The sequence below is a fragment of the Lynx canadensis genome, chromosome B4 (genome assembly GCF_007474595.2).
Source record: "Lynx canadensis isolate LIC74 chromosome B4, mLynCan4.pri.v2, whole genome shotgun sequence".
Lineage (NCBI taxonomy): Eukaryota > Metazoa > Chordata > Mammalia > Carnivora > Felidae > Lynx > Lynx canadensis.
The window spans coordinates 87763641-87778733 of NC_044309.1; the positions used below are offsets into that span (position 1 = coordinate 87763641).

The 15093-nt window shown below is 34.9% G+C and overlaps 1 protein-coding gene and 1 non-coding gene across 6 annotated transcripts in view; both read left to right on the plus strand.

Moving 5' to 3' along the window:
- Window positions 1-12849, plus strand: part of MON2 (MON2 homolog, regulator of endosome-to-Golgi trafficking) — a 121157-nt gene extending 108308 nt beyond the window's left edge. For all 5 annotated transcript variants that reach the window (XM_030323101.1, XM_030323098.1, XM_030323099.1 and 2 more), the window contains 3 exons: window positions 2095-2302; window positions 4969-5051; window positions 11484-12849. In XM_030323101.1, the coding sequence (XP_030178961.1) occupies window positions 2095-2302; window positions 4969-5051; window positions 11484-11647 (455 nt within the window). In that variant the 3' untranslated portion in view covers window positions 11648-12849. The remainder of the gene's footprint in view (window positions 1-2094; window positions 2303-4968; window positions 5052-11483) is intronic.
- Window positions 7343-7473, plus strand: LOC115519602. The gene has a single exon (XR_003970597.1). It is a non-coding gene; the product is annotated as a small nucleolar RNA SNORA38 (small nucleolar RNA).
- Window positions 12850-15093: the final 2244 nt, after the last annotated feature.

Consider the following 15093-nt stretch of genomic DNA (forward strand, 5'->3'; position numbering starts at 1 on the left):
AGAACATTTAAATGTGTGTAGTCTGGCCACTAGATGTCTCTCATACTGCTTACTTCACAAACTACAGCACTTCTTTTTCCCAGCCCAAACAAGTTTTAAAAGTGATGTGGTTAAGTGCAGATTTAACAAAAATAATAGTCTCAGAAAAAATAATTAAATACTACTTATATTAATACAGTCAACTTTTTATTATTAAAGAGTATATAAAAATTTCTAGATACATTTTTATAAAATGTGTGTTACAAACAATATAATCAGATGTAAATACTTTAAGCTTAATAAGGATTACTGAGTTGCCATGTATACTTTTTCTAGCAGTTTCTGATGATACCTCTTGCCATTTATAGTATTAAATATACCAAGGTAAGGAAGGTATTTGGACATTTCTTCCAATGACTTTGCCATTGGACACAAACTTCTCAACTTTAACTTGGAGGGTTTTTTTTTTTTAAACATATACATAGAAACATATACATAGAAACAGGACCAGGCTTCTATAAAGACCTAGGTTCCAGGGATCAGTTTTGGTCCCCACCATTCTTAAGTATGACCTGATAGCCAAAGCTTTCAGAGAAAATCTTTCAACATGAAAGAGAAAAAACAAATAAAGAGGGAGTAAAAGAAACTAAGAGGAAACAGATAAAATTCAGAGCCATAAAAACATTACTCCAAAAAAGCACAATTATAATTAGGATGTTCAAAGAGATAAAAGATTTATATTCATGAAAAAAAATACTGTTAACAAGGAGGAATCAGAATAAGAAGGAGCTCATAGAAACTAAAAATGTGACAGCTGAAATAACAAGTCCAGTGAAGGGTTACAAGAAAATATAAGGAGGTAAACCAGGAAGTAGAGAAAGACAAAAAGTAGACAACATAAGAAGAAAGAAATAAAATGAATCCAAGGGGTCTAACATCTGACAATAGGTCTTCTAGAAAGAGAAAATAGAGCAAAGCTAACAGAGGAAATTATTAAATACATAAACTGAAGAAATCAGTCTCCAAATTAAAAATGGCCACTCAGTGACCAGAACAGTGAAAGAAGAAAGATCCACAAGAAGGCATGTTGTTAGGAAATTTCAAAATACCTGGGATAAAGAGAAGATTCTACAAGATTTCAGAAAGAAAAGAAGAAAGTCCAACACAGAAGAATTGTATCAAGAGGACATTGGACTTTTCAGTAGCAGCACCGTATGCTAAAAGACGTTGATGAAGTAGTTTGAGAGTTAGAAATGGAAAGGATTTTTAAGAAGGAGTTTTAAATGTGGGCCCATTGTTGGCAGAGTATAAGTGTAGAATGGTAATTTTCAAATGTCAGCATGTATTATAATCAGCTGCAAGGGCAAGTTATTGCTGGACTGTACTCTCAGAGCTTCTGATTCAGTACGTATGGGGTGGGATATGAGAATTTGCATTTCTAACGAGTTTTCTGGTGATGTTGATGCTGCTAAGGAACAACTCTTTGAGTACCACAGTAAAGTAATGATATTTTCAGAAATGCAAGTTCTCAAAAATGTTACTTCCTATTCAGAATAGTCTTTCTGAGACATTCTAGAATGTGCTCCATGAAAACAAAGGAGTAAGCCAAGGAAATGGAAGGTATGGATCTAGGAAGTGGGGTATACAATAAGAGAATAAAAACAATTCCCAGGCTATGACAAAGACTAGTTCTAGGAGATAGCGGGACAGCAGGTCTAGAGAGCAGCTAGTCCAGAATAGAGCTCAGGTCTGGCTCTAGAAAGATGTTGCTAAGAGGAAAGTAGGAAGGGGGGAGGAAGAAGAAAGAAAGAAAGAAAAATCACAAGCTTGACCTTGTGGCAAACCATTGAAAAGTATTTTATAGTGCTGTCAAAGAGTATGAAAAAAAACAAGACAAGAAAAATACTAAGTAGAAATGATGAGAGTTGACAGTCTTGCCTTGTTTTTGATCTTGAAAGGGGGAAAATTGTTATATACATGCTGTTAGCTGGAAGGTTTTCATAGATGCTCTTCATCAGTTGAAGAATTTCCTTCTGTTCCTAGTTTGCTAAATTGTTATCATTAAGGTTATTAATTTAACTTCCTATTAACCATCAAAAGTTGTTAATTTTACAGAAGCAGAGATTGATATTCGTTTGAGAGAGGAATTTTCGAAAATGTGTTTTGAAACATTGCTCCAGTTTTCCTTCAGTAACAAAGTCACAACACCTCAAGAAGGCTATATCTCACGAATGGCACTCTCAGTACTTTTAAAGAGGTCTCAAGATGTACTTCATCGCTATATAGAGGATGAAAGATTAAGTGGTAAATGCCCTCTTCCAAGGTATAGATTTTATTTTATAGATGAAGGGAATATGCTGTCATAGTTATTAATTTAAAAAAAAAAAGCTTTGAGCACCAAGTTGTTTTTATAAGTGATGTGAATGTAACCTGAAGCTGTTTATAATTTTATTTATTTTATATGGTGTAAATATTTATAAGTTTTGCTGCAGATATATTAATGCATTTTATTTTGGGATGCTTTTTCAGACTCGTCATGAAGGTTAAGTAATATATGATATGTGTACCAAGTTTCCTTTTTGGGTTTAAAAGAAAATTTTGAATTCTAAAATATGTTTTCTCAAGGATTTCTGGATAAGGACTTGTGGATCTGTATGAGCACATAGGTGTGGATCTCTCTAGAGAGAAAATAATTGATAAATCCCCATACTCTGGGAACTTCCTAGTTAGTTTTACAATTTTTTTTAGATTTCTCTACAAGTCAGCTAGCATTTTAGATCTTCTTTTTATCTAGAGTGCTTAATTTAGCCCTTGTTCCTAAACTAATTTGCTTTCCACTTAGCCAAGCTGTGTCAGTGGAAGGGGCTCTAGGTCTTTCTGCTAAGCCAAAGCTAATCAAAGTTGGGATAGAAATCAGAATTCATCAAAAAATGTAATCATAAATTTGAGTTATGTCACCAATCTATTTTTTTTATGCGGGAATTAGAGTTTAAAGCAAAACAAATGAAACAAAATAATATTGGAAGATAGAGTTATCAAAGTCAGGATAGAGTTTCAAAAATCATTATGGGTCCATCTCTTGAGGTACTATTGGAGAGGTAAATCATCAGCCCCAAATCTTTGTGCACATTCTTATTTACTTATAATAAATTTTTGGAGTTAGAATTACTTGTCAAAAGATAAAAACATTTTTGGGGCGCCTGTGTGGCTCAGTCGGTTGAGCGGCCGACTTCGGCTCAGGTCAAGATCTCGCGGCCCGTGAGTTCGATCCCCTCATCGGGCTCTGTGCTGACAGCTCAGAGCCTAGAGCCTGTTTCAGATTCTGTGTCTCCCTCTCTCTGACCCTCCCCCGTTCATGCTCTGTCTCTCTCTGCCTCAAAAATAAATAAACGTTAAAAAAAAAAATTAAAAAAAGATAAAAACATTTTTAAAATTTCTTTTAATGTTTATTTATTTTTGAGAGACAAACTGTGAGCAGGGGGAGGGGCAGAGAGAGAGGGAGACACAGAATCTGAAGCAGGCTCCAGACTCTGAGCTGACTGCACAAAGCCAGATGCAGGACTTGAACTCGTAAACCGTGAGATCATGACCTTAGCTGAAGTCAGAGGCTTAACTGACTGAGCACTCAGGTGCCCTAAGATAAAAACATTTTTAAAGCTTTTGATATGTATTCCAAATTGCCTACCAGAAATTTCTACCAATTTACATTCTCCCAGAAGTATATATGTCCTTTTCTCAGTTTTTAGCATTTTAAAATTATTTGCCATTTTATGATTTATTTTATCTTTTTTAAATTTGATGAATGAAAAATAGTTACATGGTAGTTTGTTTTTTTTTTTTAAATTACCAATGCTTAATAGTCATTTGTATTTCTATTTTTAAGATCCACTATATTTTGAATTTCTAAAATATAAATTATACCTCCTCGTATTCAGATTTATATATAAAAACATTCCAAAGACAGGTGTTAGTAATTTGGTTATGGGCATGATTGAAAATTGATTTACCATAATCTCTGAAGTATACTTGGAAAAGCAGTAATAAAGTTGCTTTGCTTGGAATATTTTTATTTACTAGATTATAACATATTATTTGACTTCAGAAAGCAGCTTTTCCTTCATTTTTCATGTTTTTAGTGTTTATTGCTTTTAAATTGAGTCTTACTTATAGTTGTCCTATAAAGTATTGTATTGTATCATCCTGTGTTTGATGCAGCATCATTACATTATTTTCTAAACTACATTGCAACACAGTAACTTCTTCTATGCTTACAAAGGGAGGCTTGAAATAGTACTCTGTCATAGTATTAGAAAAATTTTTTCTGCAGAATGAAAACACAGATTGGTGTCAGCAATGAGGGGAAAGGGAGGAAACTATGTAGGGATAAAGAAGGGAATGAAGCTACTCTTGTTCATCCTTTACTCCCAAGTTCATTCTTCATTACTGATGTCTCCAAATAGGAGACACCTTAGGATTAGTTTTGAGCATGTTTCTTTTTGTTGTATTAGAAAATCAAACAAGTACTATTATAATCTTAAATGTTCTTTTAACAGCATGATAAAATATGTGCCAGGAGGTAATAGTGGTTTTTATTTCCATTTAAGCTTTGGCAAATCCCTTTTGGTGCTAAGTAGTTAAAAAGAAAAAAAACCATTTTTGTAGAGAAGCCTTAAAAGCATATATTATAAAATGACTTAATGTTAAATAATTATATGAAATATTTTACAATTATCTTACAAATTTAGATTTGCCTGAATAGTTTGCCTCCCCCTCCCTTTGAAATTGATAACTTATGGTAAAAATAACTATAAATCTTATTTGCACGCTGAAGTATATGTTAATAAAATATTTTAATAAGAATTTAAAACTAAAATTAACTTTGTATTGTGTTCAGTATTTTTCCAAAATATATCTATTTGTATAAACCTAGTAAACACACATGGCATATCTTAAAATCATGATGGAAATAATTTCCCATCTGTTTTTTAGGCAACAAGTAACAGAAATTATATTTGTTTTAAAAGCAGTCAGTACTCTCATTGATTCACTTAAGAAAACTCAGCCTGAGAATGGTAAGTGCTTAGAAACTCAGTTATTCTAAACTCATAACATTTATGTTCTATTTCTGATGTACTTTTCTATTATTAAGTTAACTGAATTTTAGGAACATAACAACTATTAGACTTCCTTTTTCCCAGTCCTTATGACAGCAAAGCATCAAGTCCATTAGGATGTCAATTAAGTAAATGTTTTAGCTTCTTAATATTAAACAACAGTTTGGCTTTTTTTTTTAATTTTTTTTTTTATTTAACTAAGTTGGTCTGAAGTTAGGGTGTTGCATGGATAATTAGTATTTCGTATAAGTTTAATGTGGAGCATCACTGAGTTTTGGGTGGGAGTAGCCTTCATCCTGCATGTGTACTGAATTATGGTATAAGTATAAACTGTTCAACTTTGAATCATTTTATAGCCTTATCTCATTTGTTTCCCCTTTCTGTTACTCATCTCTCTTCTCTCCGTTCTTTACATTGTTGCTAGAAATGATTTTTCCAAAAGTGCAGCTTTGATCATTCATTTTCCCGTCCTTGTAAAACAAAACAAAAAATTTTCATGTACCATTACCTACCAAATGCAGAGAGTACTATTGTCAGCCTCTATTAGGTTTATGCTTTATTTCCACTAGATTTCACGTATCCTGTTTCCCACCAAAATAAATTTTCAGTCTACCCAAGTTTTTCTAACCTTTTGCTTATTTCATTCTCCTACCTATGTCTACCTAGTTCAAATACCACTCCACTTTTTAACCTTGTTTTTAATCTTTAGTGGTGAATGATTTCTCTTTTCATTGAACTCGTAGCTAGTTTATGTGTACCTTTGTCCGAAGGCACTCTATATGTATTACTGTTACACATATAGATGAATCAGTCACTTCCCTTAACTTGTAAACTTCTTGAGAGGCTTTTTGGGCCATATTTTGTTCTATTTGAATCCTCTACAGCATTGCTACTCAAAGTGGTTTGTTTGAGGATAGGATAAAGAGCTGGCATATTTGTCGCTCTGGAAAGCAGTGTGGAGGTTCCTCAGAAAATTAAAAATAGACCTACCCTATGACCCAGCAATAGCACTGCTAGGAATTTATCCAAGGGATACAGGAGTACTGATGCATAGGGGCACTTGTACCCCAATGTTCATAGCAGCACTCTCAACAATAGCCAAAGTAGGGAAAGAGCCTAAATGTCCATCAACTGATGAATGGATAAAGAAATTGTGGTTTATATACACAATGGAATACTATGTGGCAATGAGAAAAAATGAAATATGGCCCTTTGTAGCAGCGTGGATGGAACTGGAGAGTGTAATGCTAAGTGAAATAAGCCATACAGAGAAAGACAGATACCATATGGTTTCACTCTTATGTGGATCCTGAGAAACTTAACAGGAACCCATGGGGGAGGGGAAGGAAAAAAAAAAAAAAAAAGAGGTTAGAGTGGGAGAGAGCCAAAGCATAAGAGACTGTTAAAAACTGAGAACAAACTGAGGGTTGATGGGGGGTGGGAGGGAGGGGAGGGTGGGTGATGGGTATTGAGGAGGGCACCTTTTGGGATGAGCACTGGGTGTTGTATGGAAACCAATTTGTCAATAAATTTCATAAAAAAAAAAATGTTCTGGTTGATATTTTAGAGAGAGAAGTCATGCATTAACTTCCTAGTGACCAGTAAAATCTTTATTAGATCATAGGATAGAATTGGATTCTTAATTCAAGTCTAAAATATATTTAAGACTTAAACAGGAAATTCTCCAATTCCCATGTTATTGCTATAGTATATTAAATATAACCAGTATATTTCAGTGCATAGTGCTTGCGTTATTTTGTAGAATTTTTAGACAGCTGTCAAGAATTTAACCAAAATTTGTATAAAGGAAGAAAAGGGAAGAAAAACTCAGTAACTTTTTTTTTTTTTTCATAGCTAGTGGGCCAAGAATAGGGCAGTGTAGTAATGGTAAATGATTTAACTTACTGTTAAAAATTGTCTAAGAGAGTTTGAATTGTGGCTCTGGATATATGAAGTGAAATTTTAAATTAAATGTAACCATAAATGAAGATGATATTGTAACATATTAGAAAGCTATGATAAGCTTCATTAAGAAACAGGAAAAAAGAAGATAACTAAGAAAAAGCCAAGCCTTTCCAGTGGAAATATGTTGGATTGCTCGTTGCCAGTCCAAAATTGTTTAAAACATTAGTCATTTGTGTTAGGGTTTTCTAGTGAGAGAGGAGGCATTTTTTGGACTTATTTTTAATTTGGGGGAATTTTGTTTTTATCATTTTACTTGATCTTTACTTTAAAATTTGTATAGGCAACCCTCCTACAAAGGCATGTCTGTAGTTCCCTGTCTTTGGACACGTAAGAATTGGAGGAAAAGAAATGTAGACTTGGAGAAGTCTGGGGCCAGCTTGCTCCATGCAGGCTCAAGATCAACCATCCAACAGAGAGAGAGAGAGAGAGAGAGAGAGAGAGAGAGGGAGAAAATAGAATTTGAATAGCTAGTAACCACATACACATGTTCCAAAAATTCAAAAATATACAGGGAAAAGTTTTGAGATAGCTTTATCCTATTTTATATCTGCCTAGTTCTTACCTCGCCATAGGTAACCATTTAACCATTTTTATTAGTTTGTGGATCTTTCCATGAGTTTATTACATAAATACAATATATATATACTCCAGTATTCGCCCAGTTTTAAACATAAATGAATATGCATAGTAGCCCCATATTATACCTACTGTCCTGAATACTCTTTATTTTTCTCCGCTTCATAAAATTTGGAGATACTTCCATATCAATACATACAGCTTTTTCATTCCTTTTGGTAGGTAAGCCCAAGATCTGTAGTGGGATTTTTTTTTTTTTTTTAAATTCATTTCTTTACTTTGGGAGAAAACACAGGTGGGGGAGGGGCAGAGAGAGCAAAAGAGAGAGAGACAGAGAATCCTATGCCAGCTCAGAGCCCGATGCATAGCTCCAACCCACGAACTGTGAGATCATGACCTGAGCTGAAGTTGGATGCTCAACTGACTGAGCCACCCAGGCACCCCATATGTATGGTAGGTTTTAAAAACTATATTTTAAGAAATTTGAAGAGCCTTCCCTGAGTTTAGGATGTGATCTTAAACAGTGTATTTTAAAAAAAATTTTTTTTTTTTACATTTATTTATTTTTGAGACAGAATGTGAGCAGGGGAGGGGCAGAGAGAGAGAGAGAGAGAGAGGGAGACACAGAATCCGAAACAGGCTTCAGGCTCCGAGCTGTCAGCACAGAGCCTGATGTAGGGCTTGAACTCACAAACCATGAGATCATGACCGGAGCCGAAGTCGGATGCCCAGTTGGCTGAGCCACCCAGGGGCCCCCTTAAACAGCATATTTTTTTATTTTCCAGAAGTAAACCAAGAATTAATTTTGTCAGTTGACTCTCCACCTGGGGCAATCTAAATAGGTTTCAATCTGTGCAACCTTTTTTTTTTCCCCAGTTTTTCTGTTGTTGCAAAATACACATAAAATATTTATCTTCAGCCATTTTTAAGTGTATAGTTCAGTGGTATTAATTAATTTCATAATAGTGTGCAACCATCACCATGATCTATCTCCATAACTCTTTTTATCTTGTAACTGAAACTCGACACTCATTAAACAATAACTCCTTATTCCCCGCTCCTCCTAGCTTCTGACACCACCATTCTATTTTCTATTACTATGACTTTGCTCTCGGTATCTCATATAAGTTGAGTCATAAAATACTTGTCTTTTTGTGACTGGCTTTATTGCTTAGTATAATGTCATTGAGTTTCATTCATATTGTAGCATATTGGAGAATTTCCTTTTTAAGGCTGAATAATATTCCATTGTGGTGTGTGTGTGTGTGTGTGTGTGTGTGTGTGTGTGTGTGTGTGTGTCTCATATTTTCCTTATCCATTCATCCATTGGTAGACACTTGGGTTAATTCCACATTTTAGCTATTGCGAATAATGCTGCTATGAATGTGTGTACAGGAATCTCTTCAAGACCCTGCTTTGTTCTTTTGAGTATATACCCAGAAGTAGAATTGCTGGATCATATGGTAGTTCTATTTTTTATTTTTTGAGGAACCACTGTATTATTTTCCACAGTGGCTATACCATTTTACATTACAACCATCAGTGAACAAAGGTTCTAATTTCTCCACATCTGCACAAATACTTGTGTTTTTTTTAATTTTTTGTTTTGATAGTAGCCATTTAAAAATTTTTTTTTCAATGTTTATTTATTTTTGGGACAGAGAGAGACAGAGCATGAACGGGGGAGGGGCAGAGAGAGAGGGAGACACAGAATCGGAAACAGGCTCCAGGCTCCGAGCCATCAGCCCAGAGCCTGACGCGGGGCTCGAACTCACGGACCGCGAGATCGTGACCTGGCTGAAGTCGGACGCTTAACCGACTGCGCCACCCAGGCGCCCCTGATAGTAGCCATTTTAATCAGTATGAGTTGGTATCTCATTGTAGTTTTGATTTGCATTTCCCTTATGTTGGCGATGTTGAGCATCTTTTCGTGTACATTATTGGCCATTTGTATATCTCCTTTGGAGAAATGTCTATTCAAGTCCTTTGCCATTTTTTGAATTGAGTTGTTTTTTGTTGTTGTTGAAGTCCCTTTGTTTACACCTCTATGATCAGAAGCAGCGATCAGAGCACAGATACCCAATATTTGGAGGATATGGTCTTTTTGCCCACTGTGGCCTGCTGCAGGCAAGCTGCTCCAGGAACACGTGCACAGCTGCCTACCACATGGCTAGGGGTGAGGGATGGGTAGCTGGTACTGTGCTAAGAGCTGAAATTGACCGAAATTAACCACAATATACTATCCAAGTCTACCTCTGGAAGTTGCAAGCCTTCAGTAGACTCCAGAGTTCCAAAATAGTTGTATCAAGCCGATTCTGCCAATACAATTGTTGTCTAGGTGGGTAGACAGATTCCAGGTACTTCCTCTCTGCCATTCTTCCAGAATCCTCTCTGTGCAATCTTTTGTTAAATGATTAGTGGAAAGTTTCATAGAAGACAGCTGGAGCAGACTGTTTAAAACTTCTCTTTAAACTGTTTGTTTTCTGTTAAGCAAGGAAAATTCTTTTTACAAATGAGATCTCTTATGGATTCCCAAGATATAAAACAGATAAAAACAGCACTGGCCTGAGTCCCTCCTTCACCATTACCCATCCACTCCCCTCCCTTTTTCTTTTTCCCATTTCCAGTCTGAGGAAGCCTCTGTTTGGGTGAAGAAGGGATTGCATGAACAGTTCAGCATTTCCCAAGATTTGTACTCAGGAATGAATATTAATGATGATGAGTGATGTCAGTAGATATTGAATGTAAAAAAATCCCATAATCAAATTAATTTTGGAAATCCTGGATTAGATAAAGTTAAGCCTCTTTTTTACTGCAAGTTTTTAATAAATTCGTGTGAATTATGAATCCCCCAAAAGGAAGATAATATATACAACATGTGCCAAACTTCCCTGGTCATTGTTTTTATAAGAAGTATTTTGAAGAATACTAGTGTAAGAAATGCATTCCTTTATTCTCCAACAGAAGCTGAGATAAAGAGAATTGGAGTGAAAAATAGAATCAAAGTTCCTTGTGTATAATATAGTATCTTTCTTTTATGCTAGACTGCCTCCTAGATTTGAGACTTGTTTCATAGTGTCATATACATATACTGTGTAACAAAATCTGTCAGCTGGTTTTGTTGCGTATTGCACGCTCAGCAATATGCACAGCATTTACAGAAAAATAGACATGTAATATGTGATCTCAGAGTATAAGGAAATTATAAACTAAATGGGATGTAACACTTTTTCCCATTCACCAAATAGTGTTCAACTGTACTACTTGTTGGTGATAGTGGAGAGGAACACGGACGTGTCTCTTCACACTGAAGTTTAAATCTAGTGATATCTGTTAAAGATTAGGAAGCAGTACAAGAGAAGAGTGGATCTTTGGTCACTTGAAACTAAAATCAGTATCAAGGACATTACTGGGGAAACCATTTAAATATTTGTATTTTTAGCATACAACTGCATAAGAAATTGAGTTGTTTTCTAATTCTAATTCTTCTTGAAATATGCACTACATTGTCTGGCACTTACACTGAAAATGACAGAAGTTTGAATTCCAAGTTACTTTGTTAGCTTCCAAGGCCTTCACAAATTGAAGTATCATTTAAAATGGACTTTAGCACATTCCTTGGTATGGATGACTCTGTACTCTGACCATATGTTTCCCCCTCATATCTTATTCGATCTATTGGGAAGTCTTCCAAAGATTAAAAAAGAAAAGGGTATAAGCTTGTGGAATCTCCATATTATGGGGGATTTTTTTCTTTGCCTTGTATTTAAAGGATTGTGTTATGTTAATTGGATAATCTCTGCTATTTAAATACACATGTTTTTGAGATTTTATACTTTTTAATTGCAGTTGATGGAAATACCTGGGCACAAGTGATTGCTTTATACCCAACTCTAGTCGAATGCATCACCTGCTCGTCTGCAGAAGTCTGCTCTGCACTTAAAGAGGCACTCGTTCCTTTTAAGGATTTCATGCAGCCACCAGCATCCAAAGTTCAAAATGGAGAATCTTGACCAGCTATAATAATTTTAAAGAAGAAAGATTATCTAAAGACTGTTTGATCCTCAGTGAGTCTTCTATGAGAAGGACATTTCTTACTACCAATAATTCTTGGCAGCTGTTGTTCGCCTCCTTTAAATTGTACTTACCTGAGTTCAGTAATTCATATTACAAGCTTACATGTCAACAAAGGCTCCTGAGTGAGCAGCGGTGGAAGCCTTTAGTAGGTTAAACTGATGGAGAGTTAGTTAATACTGCAACATACCTGCTACTGTATCTTCAGTTGGTGATTTAAAAGTGAGCTTATGTACAGTTTGTGGTGTATGTGTTAATGATGTACTTTTTAAAAAGAAAGAAAAGATATTTCATTCAGTCAGATTTATTAGGCTGGTGTTTTTGCACCCTTTTTCAAGTACAAATTGTACTAAAATTTTATGCAAGATGGTACTGTAACATTCCATATTATCTATAACCAGCCTTTGTAAACAAAGGGAACTGATAAACTTGTGTGTATAATAAATGGTACAGTTCTGTATAAAATAGTTGCATTTATTATTTAAATTTTTAAAATATTGATAATGTTAAATGCTTGAAGCTGTATTTATTATTAATACAAAATTGTTTGCTTTCATTTTTACTTATAATTTGCCTTCTTAAGCGGCAGGTATGCTTACCATATGATCATGCAGTTATCTTTAGTGCTTATTTTAAATGTATTTACTAGTGACTATTAAACATCTGACCAGAAAGATCATGTGAACACAGCAGCAAATAGTTTATGATTTGCTGATTTTGCAACTTTGAAGTATAGTTATTAGCTTAATACGTTGGGATATATTGTAGCATTCTGACTCCATCATACCTCATTTCTTTAAATATCTTTCCCAGCTTTCACGTAAGTCTGTTTTTATATTTGGTGTTTGGATTTTAAAGACTTTTCATATTATATTTCTACTGATTTTCTTTTTCTCACTGACTAAGCATTTATCACTGTCTTTGAATTATGATCCAGGCAAGATGATTCCAGATTTCCTAAATTTTGCCTGTGAAGTTTTGTTCATTTCAGTGCTTCATTTTGTAATGTCTTCTCAAGAAAAAAAATAACTATGCCAACCCATAAATATAAAATGTGTGTGTGTTCTAAAACAATGAGAAGTGTATTTTTGGAGACAGTGAAGCATTTAGAAGTACAGTAAACTTTCTGTCATGGAGTGAATTGCTAATTTTGTTTCACTTTTCTATCTTAGTGAAGAAGAAAAATGCTCTTGAGTACATTACTTGTTTCTTAAAAAACTAACCTAGCTTACTGTATTTTTTATTTAATGGATTGTGGTATTATCATATTAGTTACATTTGCATAAACATTTATGTGAAGACACAAAGATGTTTAAAACAATGATTAAGAAATCATAATGGTTTCAGTATTATGTTAGTGTGCTGGAAGTCCTTTGATTTTAATAGAATTTATACATTGCAGCCTCTCCAGAATAATTATAAAACTAGGAGAAGATATTAGAATTGAGTAGTGAATGAGATACAATTTTGAGGCTGTTGTAATTGTGAAATTATTTAATTTGCACTATTATCTGTAAACATGGTAAGCTTTTATCGAGGAGATATTATTTTTATTTACATGAATTAATGAATTTCTATTTTATAATTTCACCTAAAATTAGGGTAAATTAATATGGCATTTCATAGATTCTGTCTTCAGCATTTTCCTTAAAGTTGTAAAAAAGAAAATACCAAGCTGTGTATTCAGTTTATTTCCTATATTTGGATATGTTACATTGGGAGTTAGAAAGATCTGCGTATCATTGATAAAGTACTGAAATAGACTAACAAGGGTAGTGTGCCAGTTAAGTAACATGTTAAAAATATTGCCATGAATTTACATGAAGTGAAAATGTTTATTCCTGAGAAATAATCGATTGATTGCAATCATAAAAGTTATTCTCCAGTGAAAGTTAAATACAAATCAAAGGTATACAGCATACATTTATGTAAGTTGAGTAGTTTTAGTTAATATCGTATTAGCCTTCAATACCAGGACCATTCCCTATAGAGCAAAGCATTGAATGTGTTGATACCATAGAATATGGTAATCGGTGCCAGTCTTAGTGACAAGCAAAGTGGGCTGCCCGCTTGGTGGTATAATTTGACAGGTTTTTTTCCTCCCAGAATATCTCCTGCCACCCCAGGGGTCACTATCAGCAGTTCATCCCTTGAGTCACACATTCCTCTTAGTCTGCATTTTCTAAGATATCCTGGTCCCTGGGGAGGTTAACACCGTGAGTGCCCTTGTCTTGTTGGTGTGAATTGGGTTCTGTAGTGACCAGAAGAACTGGGCTGTGTGAGATTACTAGATAGTATGACATTAAAAAAGGAAGTTCTCAAGGCTAATATCACTTTACAGCATAGCTGATACTATGACTAGTCCTTGAAGCATTAGTAATAATGTTCTTTGGAACACATATTATAAATACCATGAGTTTTAAGCCTAATATCATTTTTTTTTTTCCACTGACCATGCCTTTCTTGATATAGATTGTCAGAGGGCAGGTATAATCCAACATCAGATTATAGTCCTCCCATAACTTTTTTCCATTATAAAAGAAACAAATTTTCAACTTGAATAGCTTACTTTTTATTTTCCTACAATCCTACCACTGCCAAAAAGGAAAAGAAAATAGGTAATTTTGTAGTGTCTCATTTAGTATTTCTGTATAACTGGTGTTAAAATTTTGTTAGTTTTACTGAATAAGTAACACTTAGTAGGAGCCTGTAGGGGCTAAAAGAAAAAGAAAACGCATGAAAGTCTGGCCAAGAGAAAACCACTTTCACTTGCTTTCATTTTTTAAAATTCTTTTTAATGTTTTTATTTATTTTTGAGAGAGAGAGAAAGAGAGAGACAGAGCACAAGAAGGGGAGGGGCAGAGAGAGAGGGAGACACATAATCTGAAGCAAACTCCAGGCTCCAACTGTCAGCACAGAGCTGGAAGCGGGGCCCAAGATCATGAAGATCGTGACCTGAGCTGAAATTGGACGCTTAACCAACTGAGCCACCCAGGCGCCCCATCACTTGCTTTCGTTTTTAATTTTATTGTATTGATAGCTATGTTGTTTCTTTCCTGTTTTCCCCCTATTCTTCCCATAATCCTTAAGTTATATTTAGCACCAGAAGGAAGAGATGAACAACTTACACATGTATTTTATTCCAAAGAGTAACACTCATTTAAATTAATTCTATAACAAGCCAGTAACAACTAGGTTGTCTTTTCTCACTGTAACCTTAGAGTAAGTATTTTGCTTATTGTCACAGTTTGGTAGCACTAGTCCCAGGTGACCCTAAGGCCCAAGGATCAGTTGTGAAACTGAGGGTGTGGGGCGCCTAGCTGGCTCAGTAGGAAGAGCATGGAATTCTCAATCTCAGGGTTGTGAGTTCAAGCCCCACATTGGG